Source organism: Trachinotus anak, unplaced genomic scaffold (genome assembly GCF_046630095.1).
Source record: "Trachinotus anak isolate AG129_WGS33_773 ecotype Australia unplaced genomic scaffold, CSIRO_AGI_Tana_v1 ptg000011l, whole genome shotgun sequence".
NCBI classification, from domain to species: domain Eukaryota; kingdom Metazoa; phylum Chordata; class Actinopteri; order Carangiformes; family Carangidae; genus Trachinotus; species Trachinotus anak.
Genome location: NW_027273862.1, coordinates 13,541,132 through 13,557,417, shown reverse-complemented (window position 1 = coordinate 13,557,417; position 16,286 = coordinate 13,541,132). Strand labels below are relative to the sequence as shown.

General features: G+C 39.7%; 1 protein-coding gene across 1 annotated transcript; it reads left to right on the top strand.

Annotated features, from left to right (window-relative positions):
• Positions 1 to 351: 351 nt before the first annotated feature.
• Positions 352 to 11,491, top strand: cstf3 (cleavage stimulation factor, 3' pre-RNA, subunit 3). Its single transcript, XM_071489152.1, has 20 exons — positions 352 to 549; positions 1,196 to 1,300; positions 1,477 to 1,572; positions 6,049 to 6,081; positions 7,176 to 7,273; positions 7,377 to 7,443; positions 7,527 to 7,561; positions 7,653 to 7,779; positions 7,899 to 7,976; positions 8,103 to 8,265; positions 8,562 to 8,671; positions 8,808 to 8,924; positions 9,012 to 9,230; positions 9,319 to 9,421; positions 9,658 to 9,727; positions 9,813 to 10,008; positions 10,096 to 10,246; positions 10,425 to 10,519; positions 10,638 to 10,698; positions 10,908 to 11,491. The coding sequence occupies exons 1-20, from the start codon at positions 523 to 525 to the stop codon at positions 11,105 to 11,107; spliced, it is 2,151 nt and encodes a 716-aa protein (XP_071345253.1). The 5' UTR covers positions 352 to 522; the 3' UTR covers positions 11,108 to 11,491.
• Positions 11,492 to 16,286: the final 4,795 nt, after the last annotated feature.

The window sequence follows — 16,286 nt, the reverse complement described above, 5'->3', positions numbered from 1 at the left end:
ATGTGTATAATAGTCTATCTTTAATCTATCGATTAGTCAATAAAACACATTTCTGATTAATAAATAATTAAACTGTTGCAGCCTGTGATTGCAGCACTAGTGGACGCTTTTCAAAAAGTCACCACTGCAGAGTGCATGACTGAATTCCTGGGCCTGTTTGTCTTAAACGTTACGTAGTCATTTATGAATAGTGTGAAGATTTATTGCAACATATAATAAGTGTAGTCATATTAGAGATTTCAATGTGCTTTAGCCAGTTTGGTTTCGTTTATATTAACATCTTATTTTGAAGGACTGGAACCGGAAGGGTTATTGTTGTTGGTGTCGGAGAAACGGAACCCAAGTTTCACGCCATTTTGAGGTATCGGCCGGCCGTTGAGCAGCTAGGTGCTTAAGGGCAATGTGATCGACCCTGTCGAAGCTATGCCGATTACTTAGTCGTTTTTATAGTTGCCATCACGTTATTATTTGAGCGTTTACTCAACTGATTTAACATTTCTAACCTAGATTACTCTTCCAGCCATGTCCACCGAGGGAACAGCCGACCAGGTAGCTACATGCAGTTCTGCTCAGGGGCAAGCTAACCCTCACTGAAACGCTAGCATTAATTTGATTTTATATTTGGGTGATATTGGCAAGTAAACGCTGCTGTAGCATATGCATTGTGTAGTAACTTTTCACACGTCAATGGTAGCTTGTATGACACATTTACGCACACAGTTCGTGATTTCTATTGGTTTGTCGTAAAGCTCCAAGTTTAGCCTGCCGTGCGCCATATTGCCTGGCTAGTTGTAGCGGTGTCGCTACTTTTAGTTGTCGATCGTTAACGCGTTGACCTTACTTATCATCCTGCACATGTTGTATTGATATTAACGTACGAATGCTATTAGTTAGTCACTTTTAATGATTGTAGTTTTCACTGTGCTCGATGCTTCTCCATGATGTCAGCCATAAGGACCTAGCTAGCCATTTCCAAAACGATTGATTTACCCGTCTAATAACCACAAGCCAGGTGTTCCCTAAGGTTTTAAACATTCGGCAGGGGCACAGCCAATAATTCACTGCCCCATTTATCAATATCTAGCCAATCCCTATCCAGTTAGCCCGTGGGCCCCTAGAGTCGTCACCACAACACAACGATCCCAGTCTGATCAGTAACGTAAATCTTTTGTCCTTTGCTTTTGTATTTTTGCAGGCGGCAGCAGAGTATATTCCAGAGAAGGTGAAGAAGGCAGAAAAGAAGTTGGAAGAAAACCCATATGACCTTGACGCATGGAGCATTCTGATTCGAGAAGCACAGGTTTAGTGACACAGAGTTGCATTCCTGGGGTTAAGCAAACTGGGAATAAGGGGTGGGGAGGGTAGTGGGGCAGGGGTTAAAGATTGTTAAAATCCAAAACACTACATTCTTTCCCCACATGATTGCTTCTTCATATATTTAATAGTGTTGAATGTAAATGCATTCTTCTTCTCTAGAACCAACCCATAGATAAAGCAAGGAAGACATATGAACGACTTGTCACGCAATTCCCAAGTTCTGGCAGATTCTGGAAACTATTCATTGAAGCTGAGGTTAATACTTTTTTTTTTTTTTAGTGTGCATGGCTGGGAATTTTTCTAACATGATCAACAATGTGATTTTCACACAAACACAATGTCTCTTACTTCAATGAAGTTTAAAGTCACAATTCTTGTTTACAATCCGTAGACCTGGCTACTTTGGTTGCAGTTATCAGCTTTAACCTGTACAGTTTATTATCAATGGCCAAGAGTAAGGAATAAAGACATTTTGACAATTGAAAGCATCTACCTCCCTGAGAATATCCTACTCAATAAAGGACCTGGATTGAACATACATGTAGGATAATGAAAACACTTAATTTGTCAGGATCTAGCAAGACTCAATAAGAATTGTGCCTTTAAACACAAACAAAGGGGAAATTAGCTCTAACCATTTCTTTTTCAGAAAATTCTTATGTTCCCAGGATTTAAAAAAATATATACATACATTTATCTGCGCCATTTTTAAATGGGGTAAAGTGCATTTGTTGCATGTTTGATCTGCAACAGTATTAAAACTATTTTAATGGTATTGGAGTGCATTAGCCTTTTATTCACTTGTCGTGTCAATTTATTGCCTCCTGTGTCATTTCTTTCGGGTAATTTTATAAAGAAATATTTTGATTGTGTGGCCCATTCTTTCCTTGAGACATATTCTCCCCACTCCTCCTGAATATATGATCAGTGACCCATTTGCCTTAATGCCACCCACAGACTTTCCTTTTATGCAGTCAGACACTGATAGGATGAGTCATTTTCCCCTTTCCCATTATCATTTTTGCTAACCCGATGAACATCACGATTTTCTGATGTCCCCCTCCTCTGCCGATGACCACAGCAGTTGGTGTTAAACACATTGCTTGCACAAAGTTGCACAGTGTTATCAAGCATCAGAATTGAGTTTCTAGTTAAAAGTCCAGTGTGTAGGTCTGGGAAATGACTACCTCTGTGCTGCTGTATGTTGAGATTGCAGTGGTTGTGTTTGTTGTTGTATGCTTGTTCCCCTTGATGAAGCTATCCCTAGACATATATATATGTTGGCAAAATGATAAAAGAACAATCACTGCCTTTTCCTAATGGACTTGGCTTCTCAGGAACTGTTCTTAATCATTTACTCTAGCCCTCAGATGGCACTAATTGTACTTGTGCCAATAAAGCATCAGTAGCAAACTCTAGTTGATTTGTGGATCATAAGAATATGCAGCACATCCAAGAGACAGTTCAAATAAAGGAGAGTGAAACTTTCAAGCTGTATTTGTCTGGAAGGATAGTGTCCACCTAAATGAGACATTATGTTTTATTGTAATTAGGATGACATTTAAAAAAAAAAAAAGAAGTCCAAATTGGAAAGGCACATTGTGTTGTGATTGTTATCTGGTGGGTATGGTTAAATTTAAACTGACCTGCAGATCTTAAATAAACAGACTTCAGCAAACTGTTGTTTGCTTAACTAAACGTTCAGGGCAAGATGGAACACATACGAAACTGTCAAAATAATAGTCAGGCATATATTTTGCATTGTCAGGTGATTAAGGTTAATGTATTTAAGTTGAAATTGACAAGTTGTGCTTGTGCATGTAACCCATGGTTTTCATTTATTGGGTTTCTACCATATATATATTTATACTCAGCTAACAATAGTTATTAGGGAAGTGGATAGAAAAAGATGGGCGCTAGGGACCAGAATCAAATTCCTTGTATGCTTAAACCTATTTGGCCAATGAAGCAGATTCTGATTTGTAGCTTATTATACTTGAAATTAATTAAATGAAATTAATTTTTATTTTCAACCTCTTCAATAGATTTCTTCTTGCACCTTGTTGTTATTAGTAGTATTCTATACCCACTAAACCACAGTTTATTCTAAAACACAGCCTACGATATCCAGCATATTTGCATAGAGGTTTGTTTGCTGAAGTGACACACTGGTTATGTGAACTGGCATAAAACCTTTTTTTAAACTCCTGCTAAAGATTTAATGGCAGATAGTGACATTTTTAAAGTAGTATCCACAGCATGTGTTGTTAGGACATTTAGGCAAAACTTTATTTGTAAGTCATAGTGTAAAGACATTTCTCTTATCTGGTAAGTATGTGGACGAGCTCTTATCTTTCCCCTTTTTTTGAACTACATGTTAGAAGTAAGTTAGAAAGTCCTCATAGCCCTACTAAACCCATTTATGTTCAATTCTCCATATTCTGCAATTTTTTTTATTTTTATTTTTTATTTAAGAGGAGGGGGGTCACAGAGTACAAAGCAGTTTCACTAAAGAGCATAGTACATCCTTGTGTGATTGAGTTAGTGTGTGAACACTTTGCTCTCAAGATTTTACAAAGGCATTATTTAAAAAAAAAAAAAAAAAAAAAAAAGGGGGGGGGGGGGGCTCTTGGCAAATCAATTCCCGAGAGAGAGAGTCCAGCTCAGTCAAGATTATTTACATTGCGTTCACTGAAACACCCAGTGGAGTAAGAGAAAGTGTGCGCACATTAACTGACAATGCTGGAGACTACTGTTGCTTTATGTCTTGGTGCCATAGCATGGTGTTAGGAAACCTGAGAGTATATCAAGACCAATGTCTGCCGACTCAGTGTTTCAGATTGTCTAAGGTTATTTTGGGGGGGGGGGTTACAGCATTGCCACAATGCTTAATGATTAAGAAAAAAATGGGTTGTTTTTTTTTAAAGGGAGCAGGGTCTCATTTTTCTCAAATAAATGTGGCGATCTTATTTCTTCTATTTGCAACATCGTATTTCCTGCTGAAAATTGTCTAAAAGTTGTATTCACAGCTTGGTTGTAGAATTAGTGCACGTTTTCAAACATGCAAACTGCAGTGCAGACAGATATAATTCAGTACAGTTTGCATTTATGGCCTATTGGACCTAAGAAAACTGGATGTCAGTATCTTGTGAGCTCAGTTCATCATAATATGGATACTGTAGCATACTGTTTCCACTTAGTTTGCCTGAAAATGTTTTAGTTAAGTCATCTTAAACAAATTGTGAAGATGTCATGATTTATTTTCCCAATGGAAATGATGTCATTTCACTAATCTGTTTCTGCGCTTACCTGCCCATATCAACTTTCCCTCCTATTAGGTGGTTGTATAATTGTTTAGTTTATACTTAATTATTCAGCATTATTGTGTGAACTTTCTTTTATCATGATGTAGCTGATCAATTTCAGTGTAGCACATGAAAACATTATGATTTGCATCAGATGTTGTAAAAGCTCAGATTTGACACATTCTAGGAAACTAAATGTGCAACAGTTTGCATACAAATTCTTGCATTTAGTCGTGTAGTTTTGAAAAAAAAAAAAAAATTGTGTAGTAACTAAAAATTACAGATTCCACATTTCATTTCTGAGATATATTTTTGGCTAAAAGAACCCATTTATATTGGGAGATGCATTTTCTAAACCACACACATTATGTCTCCCTTTAATTATTAGAGATTCACTGTCTGCTTGGTTTCTTTTTTTTGTGAGTGAAAGTGAAAGCTTAATGTGACAGATGTGCCTTTGCAGTGCCTAGAATGAGCAAGTAATGTAGGTCAGTCTTTTCTAGGGATGGTACCCTGAAGGCACTCTAAACTGCATCACATCTAGTTTTGAGGAATTATTTCCTAGATTATACACTTTAGTTAGCGCCCATTGAAGAGGCAATTTTCCCAGTGTTGTTGGCCATTTTCTTGAAATGCATGCAACACTTGAATTCCATTGTTTTGTCCATTGGTTGCATAAATAACCAAAACAAACTTTTTCATCTTGACTTGTTCAATGTGGCATTTTCATACCAATGTAGATACAGACAAATGTAAGTTTTCAGGGGTTTTTTTTCTGGCTTATGAAGAAGTAGACGGTTGAGAAGTGACAAAATGCAAAGGGAGAGAGGAATTGAACCAGGGACATTGTATTCACAGTAAATGAAATGTGTCAGTATCAGCAAGGTTTACTGCTGCTTTTTTGCTTTGTAGAGCACATTCATATGAACACAGTGGGATAGGCTCACTCTACCCAAACATAGCTAATATCACATAAACGACAGCCTCTCGTGTCAGTACTGCAAGGTGTTGTAAGATTTGCTTCAGCCCTTCAACAGTAGGCCATATGAAATTGATTCCAGCAACACCGTTTACCAAGGTAATACGCTCACCCAAGGCTGTGAAAAGAAGCATTTAAATGTCAAATACTGTATGTCTCAAATTTGGAACATATTTTCACAATTTTTCCCAAGTTAATATTAAAATTCTGCATTCTGATCTTTTTGCCTGTTTTTTTTTTTTTCACTGGTGCTTTCCTGGGTTATGTGGCGCAATCTAAAAAGAAAATAAACCCCTTCTTTAAAAAGTAATTTGTCATTCTTGTGTGAATTTCACTTTGTTGATCGTGTCTGTGTGAGTGATCCCATTTGCATGAATGCATGATTCCTGTAAGCCTTAAAAGTAGAGGAGATTTGAATTAACATTGCATTTACACTCTTATTTGCAGATCAAGGCTAAAAACTATGACAAGGTAGAAAAGGTAAGTGTCCATCACACTCACAAAAGCTGACCAGTGTTATTTTGATATCAGGGGTCATCTCACTGTTTCTAACCGGAGTAGCTGTCCTCTACTATAACATTTTTTTGTAATTTTTCCCTAGCATTTGTACACATGCAGTTGTAGTGTACATACAAGTCATAACTGTATTATAAGGAATCTGAAAATTGTTGTGAAAGGCATGTCATTTGGTCCTGTCCTTTGAAACGCAGACTTGCAACATTCTGAGTTTAAATCCCAGAATCCACTTAACAAAGCCTCACAAGTTGACAAACTAACAAACAGGAAGTGTGCAAGTTTGGAGAAAATGTCTTTAAAATGACGGCAAGGTCTTTGAAGTGTGAGTTCATTCCATGTGTATTGGTTTGCAAACATCTATTATTTTGTACCTACTGTAGTTTGTGCTCCCATAGCTTTATTATAAGGATAAAAATATTTTGTATTTCATCTCTGTTGGTAACACCTTTTTATATTTACCGATGGTTTTAATTTAAATGTACTTGATTGTATTCAACTGATTGCTCTAGAACAAACCAACCTCTGCGTTGGCTTGTTCTTTCTCGCTGGGTTTCTATGCTTTTAATAGATTCTGTGAGTCCTAACCTAAGTTCAGTCTTTGCGTGAATGTCAGTTCAATGCATCAAGACATTCATATCTCTCAAACAATCTGAGTTTGAAGGAGCTCACTGAAATGTGGGCCACATCTGAGGCTTGTTTAATGAAGCACAATAAGTGGAGTGCACTAACTGTGCTGAAGACCCCCTGCCCCATGGAGGTATATGGGCTTCAGTAAAAACTGCTTTTCTGGGTTTTCTGTGGTGCAGTTGTTAATCCTCCTACATGAGTCTGCCTCTAATGATCAGCAGGCTAGTTTGAGCATGGGATTATTACACCAAAGCAACAAAACACTGAGGATAGGTGGTTGTCTTGTAGAATATATACATATATATTTATATATGTTTTTATATATATATATACACACACACATACACATACATATATACATGACATATACAAAACAAGTGTTTGTGTCTCTGTTGCACTTCTTTTTATTCTACATACTCTCTCCCCTGTAGTTGTTTCAGAGATGCCTAATGAAAGTGTTGCACATCGACCTGTGGAAATGCTACCTCTCATATGTGCGAGAGACCAAAGGGAAGCTACCCAGCTACAAGTAAGAGAACAGACTGCATAGCGGCCTGAACTGAACAATGTTGACATACCGCTGTACTCTAAAATACACATTTTACATATTATGGTTATTTTCCTCCTCACAGAGAAAAGATGGCCCAGGCATATGACTTTGCCCTGGATAAAATCGGCATGGAAATAATGTCTTACCAGGTACGCAGATCTGATTTGTTTGTTCTTGTGTATATGATTTTCTTCTGTCTCCTGTCACCTAACAGCTAGTCTTTATCTCACAGATTTGGGTGGACTACATCAACTTCCTCAAAGGAGTGTGAGTATTTATCCTGTAATATCATGAGACCTCATAAGCCAACTCTGAAATGTTGACATTTGTGTTTGTCTTTTTTTTTTTTTTTTTTTAGTGAGGCTGTTGGCTCATACGCAGAGAACCAGCGAATCACTGCAGTACGGAGGGTGTACCAGAGAGGCTGTGTGAACCCCATGATCAACATTGAGCAGCTCTGGAGAGATTATAGCAAATATGAAGAGGTGAGAGACGAACCCAGGTTCTAACATATGTTTTTCACATATGAAGTTTTAGCTGCTTAAATATGAGAGCACGAGAGAGAGACGTGAGTGCTGGACTGATTTCTCTATTTCATAACCAGGGCATCAATGTGCACTTGGCCAAAAAGATGATTGAGGATCGAAGCAGAGACTACATGAACGCCAGAAGAGTTGCTAAAGTGAGATTATCCACACAAAGCATCCCAAAAATGCACAGACTTGTTTTGAATCTTTGTGCTATGTATTGATAAGTCAGGCTTTCTTTGTACATTCATTTAGACTGTTGTGTGCTGTGTGTAATTCAGGAGTATGAGACTGTGATGAAGGGTTTGGATAGGAATGCACCCTCAGTACCACCCCAGAACTCCCCTCAGGAAGCCCAGCAAGTGGAAATGTGGAAGAAGTACATCCAGTGGGAAAAAAGCAACCCATTGCGCACAGAAGACCAGACCCTCATCACAAAGAGAGGTGACCATTTGTTTTCAAGATATATTGTGCATTGTTAGAATTTGTAAATTATATGCTCCCAAATGAGAAATGAATATACCTCAAAAAGCAGGGGATTTCAGTAATTATGCCGGTGTGTGGTTTTAATCATTATTTTGAACATTATTCAATGGAGATTCTGTGCGTACAGTAGATCTTTCTCCTGTAGGAATTCAGCCACTAGAGGGCACAGGTTATCACATTCCTCCTCACTCATGATTTAGTATTTTGTGAAGATCATATATCGTCATCAGTTGCTGTCCTGTTCTGTGTTGCAGTGATGTTTGCCTATGAGCAGTGCCTGCTGGTGCTTGGCCACCATCCTGACATATGGTATGAGGCAGCACAGTACCTGGAGCAGTCCAGCAAACTGCTGGCAGAGAAAGGGGTGAGAGATGAAAACTTTCACACTCAGATTTTATGTAAAATTAACAAAGACCTGTTGAGCATTTGTCAGAGTAGTCAAACATGGGCACAAAACAGTTACTAGTTATAACACTTTTAAATGTATTTTTTTCTCTCAGGATATGAATAACTCTAAGCTGTTCAGCGACGAGGCAGCTAACATTTATGAACGTGCCATCGGGACTCTTCTGAAGAAGAACATGCTTCTGTACTTTTCATTTGCTGACTATGAAGAAGTGAGTGTCCAGGTGCTTATTCAGTCAGAACCAAGGCAGTAAGAGACACAGGGACTTATCAGCGTATTTCTTTTGCTGCCCTCACAGAGCCGCATGAAGTACGAGAAGGTCCACAGCATCTATAATAAACTGTTGGCTATTGAAGACATTGACCCCACGCTGGTCTACATCCAGTACATGAAGTTCGCCAGGAGGGCGGAGGGCATCAAATCAGGTCGCACCATCTTCAAAAAGGCCCGGGAGGATCCACGCACACGTCACCATGTTTACGTCACTGCAGCGTTGATGGAATACTACTGCAGCAAGGTGAAGACACATATAATAACGTTTAGTCCATGTGTGGTCAGTGTTACAAATATTGATTCTGATAAACTCTTTTCATCTTTCCCGACAGGATAAATCGGTGGCTTTTAAGATTTTTGAGCTTGGTTTGAAGAAATATGGTGACATTCCAGAGTACATACTTGCATACATCGATTACCTCTCACACCTTAATGGTAGGTTACGTGTAATAAAATGCACAGAATGTAGGAAATGTAGTTTCTTTACTACTAATCTATAAATCTAAGATGTCGTTAGAAGGATATTACTGTACATCTAATACATCTGTTTGATGACATTTGATACTAAGGAAGCAGTGCTGTTTTGGTATCAGCTGTTAAAAATGAGTCATAGTACGATAATCATAATAATAAATGTATAACCCTGAATTTTTCTGCCTTCTTCTCTTCAGAGGATAACAACACCAGGGTTCTGTTTGAACGTGTCCTCACCTCAGGAAGCCTGTCACCAGAAAAGTCAGGGTAATGTCAAGTATTGAATAACTTGTTGTAGAAATTGATATCTCTGATGATGTTTGTTGACGTTGATTCTTCTTTTGCTCCTCAGCGAGATCTGGGCTCGGTTCCTGGCCTTTGAGAGCAACATAGGAGACCTGGCTAGTATTCTGAAAGTAGAGCGCAGGCGTTTCACTGCCTTCAAGGATGAGTATGAGGGCAAAGAAACGGCTTTGCTCGTAGACAGATACAAGTTCATGGACCTGTATCCCTGCTCTACCAGTGAACTCAAGGCCCTAGGATACAAGGTGTGTATTTTGCCCTATGTAGAGGACACAAAATGCATCTCTTGATGCCAAAGAAGTTAAACAGATCAATCTACTGTGTGTTTGTAGGACGTGTCTCGTGCCAAACTGGCAGCACTGCTACCGGAGACTGTGGTGGCGCCCTCTGCGCCTGCACTGAAGGATGAAGCTGACCGTAAACCTGAGTACCCCAAACCTGACACCAATCAGATGATCCCCTTCCAGCCACGTCACCTTGCCCGTACGTAGTCTTTAGCAGCCCAAACTCTCCCCTCAAATCCAGTTAATGTTGTGATACATCAGTGGAACACTGTGCTTGAGACTTGTGCACATTACACAAGATCAAGATTCTTGCTCCCTCCTCCTCTACATTGACTTGATGCAGAAAAGGATTCAGCCTCTTCCGTTTCTCCCCACAGCCCCAGGTTTACACCCTGTCCCTGGTGGAGTTTTCCCAGTCCCCCCAGCTGCTGTTGTTCTAATGAAGCTGCTCCCTCCGCCTACGTGCTTCACTGTAAGTAGCAGCAGCTTAATGCTGTCAAGCTCATATTTACTAGTAACTGACAAAAGACTAAAGCAGCAGGATTTTTTTTGCTAGGACTCAAAGAATCTGTGATTATGTCTTCCTGCAGGGTCCCTTTGTTCAAGTGGATGAGCTCATGGAAACTTTTAGGAGATGCACACTTCCTGAGAGTAAGTTGCTTTTGTCAGCATTTTAGACAAATCCAGAACATAATGTCTGTTCTTAGCCACACTAGCAACGTGGCTCTGGTAAGGGAAATGTCAGTCGGATGGTCGGTCACTCACCCCACCATCGGCCCAACTCTGGTCCAAAGTAAACTCATTGAGTTAAGATGTTGTTCTGCCCCATATTTGACATGTGACATTTTGTGTCTCTTTAGCTGTTGATGCTGCTGTAGAGCTGATCACTGGCAGACAGCCCGATGCAGGAGGGGAGGGCAATGGATCCATGGAGAACCATGCTATTGCCAAGTCACTCAAGAGGCCTAATGCAGACTCCGACGAGGAGGATGACAAAGGAGCTGTGGCTCCACCCATACATGACATCTACCGAGCACGCCAACAAAAGAGGATTCGATAAAATAAAACACACAGCGAACCCAACAAGAATGTAATGTTAGTAGATGGTGATATGGGGTAAACATACATGTCCATATTTCAGAGTGTCTCACAGATTATACATCCTTTGATGTCTGTACAGAAGACGAGCATACATATACACACACTCACACAGTCATACATACAGTATGCACACCTGGGTGTTTTTGTGGCTTTTGTTTGTTAACAGTTTTTATTTTTAAAGACTGACCATTATACTGTAAAAAATTTTTAATTCAACCATTAATTTTGGCACACAGCTCAGTTTTGGCCTTGTGACCTCCCAGTGATGGCAAAGTGGAATTAAGCTTTTTTTTAGATAACTGGAGGAAACAGTTTGTTTCAATAAAAGTGGAAAAAAATTAAAGTGATTGACTGACTGTTTTTTTTTTTTTTACTTAACTAATACTTATTCTTTAGTCCCATATTTCTCTGCAACTGGATTCTCTCTTAAGTGGACATTTTATTAAGACTTCTCCTTTAGCACATCAATGCCAAGCCATATTATAGCCACTAGATGGCAGTATGACACACTGTATTTGGGCAAAGAATATGTACCTCTGCATCTGGGCTATGTAAAACAAAAAAATAATATGTTTACAACAAAAACTTAAAAATTAGCTGTCATATCCAAGCTGTTCTTTAGTTGTGACAAACACTATTTGCTTAAAAAAAAACCTTCACAATAAACGTTTTATCAAATTTGCCAGCTGCTGATTTTCACATCGCACAGATTACACCATTATTTGTCTGCCCAGCACAACCTTTGTTCTGAGCATGAGGCAGCCTATCTCACCTCTGAGCCCATTCACAGGTAACACTGTGGCATAAGACAGTTTACACAGAACACCACTCTACTGCCATATAGTGAAGCCTGAATTCTACTTTAAAATGTGCACCATTTAGAAATCTGCCAAATGCCAATTGCTCTTAGAAACTAAAACTGACTGTTAAAAAAGAAAAAAAATGTCTATAACTAGAAATTGCATTTCCTGCGGAAAATGCTGTGCGAATGCTGAGAGCTGAATGAGATAGCTGGAACAATGCTAAAGAAGCTAAAGCAATTGCTGAAGCAATGCTGAAGATAAAAAGCAAAAATTGTCGGCTGGAGGCAGAATGGCATGAAGTAGTTGAAAAAGTTGAATTGTTGAAGGAAAAAGTTGAGTTGTTGAAGCAAAACCCTGAAAGAGCTAAAACTTTGAAATTTTCAACAGTTAAAGTGGAAAGAAACATGGTTAAGTTTTGAAAGTTTAAGTTTTTTGGGAAATACAGTCTTTATATATGAATGTGTGTGTGAGAGAGTGAGGCAGAGAGGTATAATCTGAATTGAGGGCATGTACAGACCTATAAATGAATATGTATTTGACAGAAAATAACATTATAGACTATTGCACGTTTTCTTGGTGCCTTCTCATCACTGTAAAAACTGAGGGACCTCAAATAGTGTAGCCAATAGACGTTTATATAACGGATGTAAAATGTGAAGCTAAACCATTAGGTGTAAAGTTACAGCCGAACCTAACTGAAATATGTATACAGACAACAGACAACAATCTGCCGAAGGTGGAGCTTTCACTGGAAAACTCCTTATCCTAGCTCCACCCTCGGCAGATTGTTGTCTGTTGTCTATATAAGTTATTTTCATTTAAGCTCGGCTGCTTCTGAGTCACTACTTGTACTTGTATTTCAAAAACTTTCTGTATTAACATGTTTTTTCTGTGATTTTGATTTGTTTTTAGAATGGCTCTGCAAAACATACTTTGGACAAAAGCAGAAACCCCATATTACCGACCAACACAGTTCCACATCACTATGATAGATACAGTACAAGAGGAGAGAGTTGTAAGTTGGGAGTTGAGGGTGAACACCGGATCCCCCAAACCAAAAAAACAAACACCATAGCTGCAATAACTGATGGACAGTCGCTTGCAAAAATCACACTCTATGAGTCCTACTGTATGCCAACAAGCTTCAGCCTGGTCAGGGCTATATCATTAGGCATTATACACTTAGGGGGGACAGTCCTCTCTATCACATAATTGTAAATAAAGACACTCAGTTCTACAAGTCTGGAGTGATTAAAGTGAAGGAGGAGTTTAAACAGTTGCTGGAGTTTTGAAAGAGAAATGTCGTCCCATTCTTGTCTGATACAGGATTTCAACTGCTCAACAGTTCAGGGTCTCATTTGTCGTGTTTTTTCAGAAGGTGACAGTTCTGGACTGCGGGCCAGTTTAGAGTCCGGACTCTCCTACTACCGAGCCATGCTGTTGTAATACGCTGAGAATGTGGTTTGGCATTGTCTTTGTTGACGGAGGAATAAACATACAGTGGGACATCAGCTCTGCTCGAACCGGAACACGCCCTCAAATCCAGCGCATCTCATTGGGTGCCACCGTCCACCACACAGTTCTTGTATGTGTATTTCATATAAGACAATACAGAAATATTCATTCTCTTTAACAATTGAGAACACATTTTTTTTATACATGTTAACACCCTCACTTGCTCTTACCTTCACAAACAAAACAAAAAAACATGCTGTTTTCTGCTTTGTTTCATGCAGGTTTCCACATACATGGTTACCCACCAAAGATAAACTGTGCACTTAGTTAGCTTAAACTTTGTTGCAGGTTTTGCCATCACATCTGCTACCATCTTGTCTGTTGAATGGTACTCCAAAGTTATTGTGGACATCATTCACAGTTGACCTTATGAAATTATATTTTATGTCAACATGCTTGCACCTTTGTCTGTTTAAAGGATTCTTTGCTAGAGCCATTGTACCTTGGTTATCTCCATAAACCTTAGGTAGTGCATACTGACGTCTGTCAATACCTTCTAACAGTTGTGCTAGGTAGATACACTCTTGTGTGGTTCCGGCTAACGCCATATACTCTGCTTCACAAGTTGATAGTGTAACAGTGGACTGCTTTTTGGTTTTCCATGAAATTAAAGGACCATTCTCATTGAGGCTTACACAATAACCAGTTGTACTACGTCTGTCGGTTACATCAGCTGCCCAATCTGCATCACTGTAGGCCTGTAGCCCTGGTTTCTTGTCACATTTTCTGTAACACAGCTCTTTCTCAGATGTGCCTTTCAGATATCTCAGTACATGTTTTACAGTAGCCCATTGCTCTTCTGTTGGCTCAGAAAAGTACTGTGACAGTTTGTTAACAACAAAACCCAGATCAGGTCTTCCACATGTGGTCAGATATATTAGGCTACCCACTGCCTCTCTATATTTTCTGACATCACTCATCATTCTTGCATCAACAGTGTAGTTCAACTTTTTTTTCATAAGGTGTTGCTCTAGGTTTACAGTCTTACATGTGAAACCTTTCAAGTATTTTTTCCACATATCTTTTCTGTGACATTTTTACACATCCATCACTCTGGTCAAAATCTATACCTAGAAAATGTTTCAGTCTGCCCAAGTCTTTCATCATAAATTTTGCTGTGAGCGTCTCCTTCACAACTTTCAGTGCATTTTCATCTCTGGCAGCGATGATCAAGTCGTCCACCCATATTATCATGATCACCTTCGTGTTTTGTTTCCCTTGTGTAAACACAATGATCAGCAAGATTTTGTACAAAGTTGTTTTCACTCAGATGGTTGTGCAACATCTTGTTCCAGTTTCTGCTTGACTCTTTTAGCCCATATAGTGACTTTACTATTCTACACACCAACTTTCCATTTGTGCTAGATTTCACCTCATAACTGTCTTGTTGTTCCATGTAAATCTCACAATCCATTGGTGCATGTAGATAGGCAGTTTCAATATCTATCTGATGTAAAATCAGGTTTTCCTGTGCTGCTTTTTGCATCAACACCCTGATACTGGTCAGGTTGGCAGTAGGAGAAGAAGTCTCCGCATAGTCTACTCCCATCTTTTGACTGGTTTCTTTGGCTACAAAACGTGCCTTGTATTTGTCAGATCCATCAACATTGTTCTTAATTGCATATACACATCTACCCCCAACTGTTTTCTTACCGTCAGGCAAGTTGGTTAGGGTAAATCATCAAAATCTGGTGTCATGTCAGTCTGTGTCTGTCGATCTACAACAGTTTTGGTCACAGACTTCACAAATCTGTGCCTCTGCACTTCCCCACTGTCAGGAAAGTAAATCAGAATCAGAATCAGAATCAGAATCAGAATCAGAATCAGAATCAGTTTTATTGCCAAGTATGTTTCACATACAAGGAATTTGTTCTGGTGATTGGTGCAATTGGAGGTTCTTGGAGGTTCTTGTAAACAACAGGTTTACACAGTTTTAGTTTCTGCCTGTATGTGGGAATCAGGTGGACCATGACATGGTCAGAGTGGCCCAGTGCAGCCCGGGGGACGGCGTGATAAGCACCACTGATTGTGGTGTAACAGTGGTCCAGAGTGTTCCCCTCTCTGGTCGGGCAATTAACAAACTGTCTGTATTTGGGAAGTTTGTGGCTGAGGTTACCTTTGTTAAAGTCACCAAGGACAATAACTAAGGAGTCCGGGTTGGTCTGCTCCACACACAGTATCTGCTGTGGCCTGTGGTGGGATGTAAACACCGACCAGGATGATTGAGGTGAACTCACGGGGGGAGTAGAAGGGCCTGCAGTTTATGATGAAAGTCTCCAGGTCAGGAGAACAGTGCTGCAGGATCACTGTCACGTCTTTGCACCAGCCACTGTTAACATAAAAACAGATTCCTCCACCTTTCGTTTTGCAGGACAGCTCTGTGTCACAATCCGCTCTGAAGAGTTGGAAGCCGGCCAGCTCCAGCGCAGAGTCCGGAATCGATCCACACAGCCACGTCTCCGTGAAGCACAGAACGGAAGATGAAGAAAAGTCTCTGTTCTTCTGCACCAGAAGCTGAAGTTCATCCAGCTTCAGCTACATTGTAGGCTGGGCTTTTCTTGTCATATCCAACAGAAATCCCCTTTTCACACCTTGAGTCCAGTTTTCTCTTGTCCTGTTCATAGGCATAACACACTGACCCAAACTTTTGCATCCTGGAGAGGTTAGGCGGCCTCCCTGTCAGCATTAAATAAGGTGTTTGTTTTGTGTGATTGTTAAAACATCTGTTCGTCACAACAGCAGCTGTCTGCACTGCGTGGGTCCATAACTCCTTTGGCAATCCGCCCCCGATTTGCATACACCTAGCCATGTCAAATAGAG